General features: G+C 53.0%; 1 protein-coding gene across 1 annotated transcript; it reads right to left on the bottom strand.

Annotated features, from left to right (window-relative positions):
* Nucleotides 1–1,735: 1,735 nt before the first annotated feature.
* On the bottom strand, nt 1,736–2,625 carry LOC128728855 (lopap). Its single transcript, XM_053822503.1, has 4 exons — nt 2,497–2,625; nt 2,169–2,424; nt 1,937–2,093; nt 1,736–1,853 (listed from the first exon to the last, which is right to left on the bottom strand). Exons 1-4 carry the CDS (start codon nt 2,620–2,622, stop codon nt 1,736–1,738), a joined length of 657 nt encoding a protein of 218 aa, XP_053678478.1. The 5' UTR covers nt 2,623–2,625.
* Nucleotides 2,626–6,674: the final 4,049 nt, after the last annotated feature.

Raw genomic sequence — 6,674 nt, 5'->3', positions numbered from 1 at the left:
GGCAGGTAGGGGGACCCTTCCCCCCCTCCCCCCATTTCCACCATTTCCCACGGCGTGCGCACCTGACATTAATACCCCCCCCCCCCCTCTCCACTGCCCCCCCCCCGGCCACCCACCGGTACGATCAGGATGAGCTTTCGGGTGCGTTTTTCCCTCGAAAGCCGTCTCGCTGACGTTTGACTTGTACGTCAATCGGTGGTAGCTGTCACAGGACCGGCCGGCCGCAAAAACACAAACAAACCGTTGGTGGTGGGGGGGCTAATGCAAGCCCCCCCTTTCAAACGGAACTTGCCCTCACGGAGCAGATCCGGGACGGAAAGGTGGCTGGAAAAATGGTCATTCGGCGTTGCGGCCTGGGAAAGGACTTACCTGTCCCACCCCCCCCCCCCCCCCCCCACCAACACCTCTCCGTGGGTGAGCGAGAGTTTGTTATATTATTTTATTTTTATCGATAAGCCCCCCCCCCCTCCCCTTCCTTTTCTCCTCTACGTCCCCTTGTGGGCTAGTTTGGGGACCGCTTTTTCTTCGCCGCCTTCAATGAACGAAAAGGGACGGCATCAGAGGGTGGGGTTGGGTTTTCCGTCGGACGGGATGCGCACTCGAGAAAGGGCTCCACGCCACGCTTCCCCCCCCCCCTCCCCTCTCCTCCTTTTCCCAACAAACACTACGCGGTGCATTTCATTTCCCTTCACACACGCGCTCCCTTTCTCGTTTGACGGCTTTTTTGTTGTTGTTGCTGTTGTTGTTGCAAACCCGAACCGGCCAAGGGGGGGGAGGGTGAGCATACCGGGTCTACCGAAGGGTTCCCCTCCCCCGCCCCCCCTTCTACCCATCCATCGGCACTCGTCAGTGCGCTATGTCCGTTTTTTTTTTTTTGCTTTCTTCCCTTTTTTTTCTTTCTTTCACAACCCCCTAGCTCCCGAAGGCGACCGGTTAAGAATGGAGCCCCATGCGCAAAAACGGCCCGCGTGATGGAGTACCTGTTTGACTTATATCTTATGACGCTTTTGCGTCTTCCTTCAGCCCCTCTGCCACGCAAAAAAAAAAACCCCTATCGACCCCGGCCACCGAGCACGGCCGTCGGATTCGGTGCCTTTGGTGCGCGCATTTCTTCTCGCGCGACTTTCCTTTCTCGCGGTTCGATGCGACTTTCTCGCCATATCCCGAGATAGCGCTAGGGGGGGGGGGGGGGGGGGGGAAGAGCTGTTGAAAGAGCGAACGGAGAAGGGGGTGGTGGAGGAAGGAGGAGGAGGAGGAGGAGGACGAGGAGGAGAAGGATTCGGACGTGTGCAAAACCCGCGCCGATACTGGTGAAACTCCTTGTCTGAGCCGGGTTGCTTCGAGCCTACCACCACCCGCGTGCCCCTTGACCTGAGGAGGAGATGTCAGGGGCGGGAGGGGTGAGGATGAGGAGGGAGCTGGTGGTGGCGATAGGCATCAATTGATTTCTAATCATGCGACTTTCAGAAGGCAAAAAGATACCCATATCGTCCCGAAGGTTACCCGAGGCTCATTCAAGCCGTTACCGAGCCTGTACTGCTGCAGGTGGTTGAAGCTTAGTCCTCCCCTTCTCCCTAACCAACGAAAGCAATCAGTGTGGATGTGCGCTACTTTTATTCGCACCCAAACGACAGTACGAGACCTGTTTAACTAAATATCGGGAGTCCTAAAAAAAAAAGGGACAAACTGTCTCACTTGACACCTGTCACAACAAGAAGTAAGACGCATTGGCGCGCTACGGGGCGTGGTTCACCATTTGGTAGGCGTACGCTTCCGGATTCATCCCGGTGCAGTTCTCCTGTGGAATCGGGTACATGTTCTCAACGTCGATGTCATACCGGGGTAGCTTCTCGCTGTTGGGAATCGTAACGCGTGGGAAATTAGCAAAAGGGTGAGTGCTAGCTGTCACTACTTTGACAGCTTACGACGACCTTACCGTAAGAAGTTGACCACATTCTGACCGAGCGTTGGCTCACGGGACAGCATCAGCGCAGACAGGTACTTCTGGGATTTGGTCTTCTCCGCACAATGCATGATGAGCGCCCACGAGCGGTAGTCCGTGTCGATCACGTACGTGTTGTAGATTTCCTCATCTGTGGAAGAAAATGCGAAGCCAATAAGCTGCTCCATGTCTGCAAGGAAGGGGCTTCAAAAGGGTGTTGTCTCACAGCTGCTCTCTGCGTGCACCCAGTGCGCTGGTTGGCTGTAGTCTGGGATGATCCACGTGATGTTACCCTGCTGAAAGGTGGCCAACGGGTCGTCCAAGAACACGTACGTGAAGTTCATCGTTACGAACCCATCCGAGGTGACGAACGAACCGCGCATGCAGCCGTACTCAGGTGACAGCTCGGTCGAGGCGAAGTACTGCATCACGTACCAGGGGCCCATCATCGCGTTCAGCCCAAAGTTTCGCATGGCACGGACCTGCAATAGAAGGTGGAGAACACCTTCGAAAAGGCTAGAACACCGGACACACGCCTAATCAGGTGTACCTACCCTCGGACAGCGGTTGTCATTGCGTGTACGCCTTCGTGGGACCTGCAAGCTTGCATCATCCACCATCAAGGTCAACAGCAGCAGTATCACCAGCTCTAAGACCAGCACGACCCTACCTCGACCCATATCTAGACCTTTTTTTCCGGATGCTTCCTGCAAGCAAGTACAACACCATGACAACAGGTGTCGGTTTTACATCAAGGGTATCAGATTGCCGCCACAATCAGGCTTCTAATTGAACTTCATGCTTTACCCTGCCGAAGGGCTCGAAGCAGAAGTAACAAAGGGACAACAAGAAAAAAAAAAAAGGGAAAAAAGGGAGAAAAAGATGGCACAGGGCACGTTTTCGGGGAAAGGGACTCGAAATTGAGAGACCAGGAAGAAGGAAGAGGTGGGGAGCGGGAGGCTGATGCGGGGAGCCAGAAAGGCTCTGGTGAGGCAGAAGGGAAAAAGGGAGACCAAACACCAACAACAACAACAACAGCAACAGTAGCAACAACAACAACCAAAAAAGCACGGCTCACACTTCTTTTCCATCGAGCGAGAAAGGGAACTTTCGCCGGCGGATGGCGAGACGATTTTCAAGGGCTATTTTGTTGCCCTTCACCCCCCCCCCCCCACCCACCCACTCTCCTCTCTCTCTCTCCCTTGCCTACTCCTCCATCGCGATGTGGCGCGCGATCGGAAATGTTTGTGTACAGTTTTATTTGATTGGCGAAAACAAATGAAGCAAATCATTTTCGATTTTTGGAACCCCGGGAGTTTCTCCCGCGATTTCGGCAGTCGCCCTCGGCGGGTGTGCGTGTGTGTGTGTGTGATGCTTCTCTTGATTGCTCTTTCTCTTCTCCTTTCTTTCTTTCTACCCCAGCTTCCTTCACTCTCTCTCTCTCTCTCGCTCTCACTCTCGTTAATTTATTGGCCCGATCGTATCGCTAAATTCGGTTCGAAAGCAACCGAAAACCTTCCGCGGCGCGATAAAGCCACGGGGAGGCTACGGAACAAAACGGTAAAGAAATAGAAATAAAGGGAAAATTCGAATGAGAGAAAAAAGAATGGAAATACACACACACTCGCGAACGAAGCTGCAAATCAAAGCACAAACGGGAAGCCGAAATGCTCGAAATGCCGCAGCAAAGACCGCCCTGGCGAGGCACGCGGGCTCGTGGAAAATGAGGAAAATTGATCTCTAGCATCCGGCGGGTGGGTTTTGTTGTTTGCATGCCGTGCTCACTACCGGAGTGGAAATTGGTTGGAAAATGTGCGATTAATTGGGTTAACGCCCTGCCTTAGTTAATTTCGGGGCTTTCAATGAACGCGCCCATGCCATGGCGTGGCTTTCCCCAACGGTTGGTGGGCGCTTTTTTTGTTTTGTTTCCAAGGGCGATAAACGTCACGTTTTCACGTTTGACAAAACCACTAGCCACAAAATGCACTCAGCTGAAGGAAGTGGTGTTGAAACCGTTGCTCGATGGAGCGTTTCTGATCGTAGATTCTGATCGTTTGGTTGATTGTTTGGCAGGTACTTACAGAGGGTTGAGAAGGGAAAATAACCTTCAAGACGATCACCAACAACGCTGATGAGGGTAGCGCACAGACTGGCAATGTTTGCGTTATCAGAGCTCAAAGTGTGTGCTCGCAAGCGGTTAGAAGAACTCGATAAAAGAATGGTTCTGACTGGAGGAATAGCAAAACGGGAAACAACAGCTCGAGAACTAACGATAAGCGAGTTGATATGAACGCTGAGGGCGTTTTTTTTAGCCAGAGAGACCAGCGAGCACAAAGATCTTAGTTTGGCCTTCATCTTATGAGCAGGAACTAGTGACACGAGGTTCTGAAGATCCACATAGGGAAGTGCTGCGAAGATATCATAAAAATAGTACAGATTCTCCAAAAAGAAGACACATGAGTCACACTCGTTCAATGTTGACTCCGGAGTTGGTCGAAAACAAACCTCCCAAAGACCTGACGTGACGCGAACATCGACAGATGGCTCTGGCCCTGAGGGCCCCCGGGAATCAAACATCCGGTTGGCCCCGAAACCGACCCGTGAGCCGGTCAGGTCGAAAAAGGGCAACCCAAGCCGCCGGATCCGGCCACGAGGAAGATGCCCTCGAGAGTCCGGTGTTGGAGTTTCGGCTTTTGCCGCGGGCACGGATTTCATCGCAACTATTTCAGAAGCCCGGCCGATGGAGCCGATCGATCGATACCATCGCAGAAAAGGGCCACACGACGGGTGCCGGAAGGGTAGAAGAAGGGTGGAACAACACCCAATGGAGGCAAAAAAAAAAGCGCATGAAGCCGACGAAGCGCTTGCCAAACCGGGTGGAACCGGACTCTGGCGGATCTGGATCACTTTTTCTAAAACGGGCAGCATCGTTAACCCCAACGGCAGGGCCTGTTTCGTCCGAGCCCTGCAAGAACCCGCGCAAGTGAGCGAAGAAATCCGCACAGAAATAGCACACGGTTGCGGCAAGGTCCGAAAAAGGGGTTGATCATTGCGCCGGCCAGTCACGTCTAGGTCTGGTGGTGGGTTTCACCCCCGTTTTGACGGCACATGACGTGTGTACCGACCGTTTCTGGACACCTGGAGGACCAGCTGGTGCCGCCAATGGGTCAATGGGGCTTTGGCTGGGCTTCTCTACCGGACAGGGTGTCCGTTTTTGGAGGCTGATCTCGTGAAGGAGCTGAGCGTTTCTAACAAAATCTGAAGTGCTTCTACCAACCAACAGGATAGAAGCTACCTTCGCAACTCCTAAAAAGGTTCTACACAACGAAGATCCTGTGCTCAGGCAATGCGGATGTGTCACTGACGTAGTAGTTTCGAAGTTCCCCGCTGAGGGATGACTCACGATCCGCGCATAATCTTCGCCGTGCGTGGAGAATTTCGCGAGCGTGACAAAGGAGCAAAGCGAAGTACGGGAAGAGACACTGGGAAAGCGACAAAACTAACGCAATTCCATCAAACATTCCGTGGTGAAGGATGAGCAGGTTGAGGGGTCCTTAGACCTCCCCCTACCTACGGAGAAAAGAAGATGGGCGAGACTTATTCACGGTCACGTCAGAGTTGGGTGGTGATGCAAATTTTCGCAGCAACTTTCTCGTTTGACCAATTGCCCCAAAAGGTCCCGCCCTGTTTCCAGCGCTGCTAGCCATCGTCTGCTGGCTCATTTATTCATACATTCACACGAGGGCGTGGATCTCGCCCAGGAATGGCGCGACTGAGACGCACAATGGAACAGCCCCTTCTTGGAAAGCAAATCATGCAAAGCGTAGAGAAAAGCGGGTGGAAAATTAAGTCAAAAAAAAACGGCACACACCACGTGGCTTGGCATTGTATGTGACACTTTTGAATTTAATTTTTCCCATCTTTTTTTTTTTGCTGCGGCACTTGTTTCAGTTCGACACCAACACCACTACACGGCAGCGACCACGCAGGCAGCGCGAGATGAAAGGTGGAATGGAAAGGCGAAAGAACGATAGGGAAAGTGCGTGATAGGCGGCGCGGTGTAGAGGGAAACCCGCAAGGTGGTGCAAGCCTCACCGGGGACCGGAAATGGGGCTCAAGAAAAAGCGAAGCAATAGCAAAAAGAAAAGTTCAAAAAAACACATTTGCCCACTCAAGAATGAGTACAAAAAGGGTCCCATTTGGGAGGTGACATAGTGACAAAGATCGAGCAATTCTAATTTTCGCACAGAACGGGAAGGGAAATCCGGAGCTGGGAAAACAGCGCTAAAAGGGCGAAGAAGCGAAAGAAAGTAGAAAAGCACCCGCGAGAAAAAGCCTGCGCTAGAATCGAAGCAACTGCAGCGAGGCTAAAAACTAGCGACCCCAAGAAGTGGCCCAAAATGGCCGAAACACACACCCAAATACACACACACACACACGCAATGGGTCGGTGGGTCGAGCCGGACGGCATGTCATGTGGCCCGAGATTAGGCTGCGGGTCATAAAAATGTCCGTCCGGCTTTCTAATTTGATTTCGATCCCAAGCGCTGAAGCCCTGCAACGTTGGGTGTTAAACGGGCGAGCCGCGCTTATCGGCCATTGTGGTTTGGGGCTCAAAACTCGAAGCGTTCAAACATTTCCTGCAGCCCCCCCCCCCCCCCTTACCACCCCATAACACCGTCCGAAGTGCCTTTTGTTGTGCCCTGGAATGTCACTGGCAGCGGCTTCCGAC

The sequence above is a fragment of the Anopheles nili genome, chromosome X (genome assembly GCF_943737925.1).
Source record: "Anopheles nili chromosome X, idAnoNiliSN_F5_01, whole genome shotgun sequence".
In the NCBI taxonomy this organism is placed as follows: Eukaryota; Metazoa; Arthropoda; class Insecta; order Diptera; family Culicidae; genus Anopheles; species Anopheles nili.
Note: the sequence above shows the minus strand (reverse complement) of the source record. Positions and strands in the feature narration are given on the sequence as shown.

What these genes read in the sequence shown, in the direction of transcription:
- LOC128728855 (XM_053822503.1), bottom strand. Translation starts at nt 2,622, where the DNA reads ATGGGTCGAGGTAGGGTCGTGCTGGTCTTAGAGCTGGTGATACTGCTG. An exon ending in ATGACAACCGCTGTCCGAGG is followed by an intron (nt 2,425 to 2,496) that starts GTAGGTACACCT and finishes CTTCTATTGCAG; the next exon opens with GTCCGTGCCATGCGAAACTT. An exon ending in AATGTGGTCAACTTCTTACG is followed by an intron (nt 1,854 to 1,936) that starts GTAAGGTCGTCG and finishes GATTCCCAACAG; the next exon opens with CGAGAAGCTACCCCGGTATG.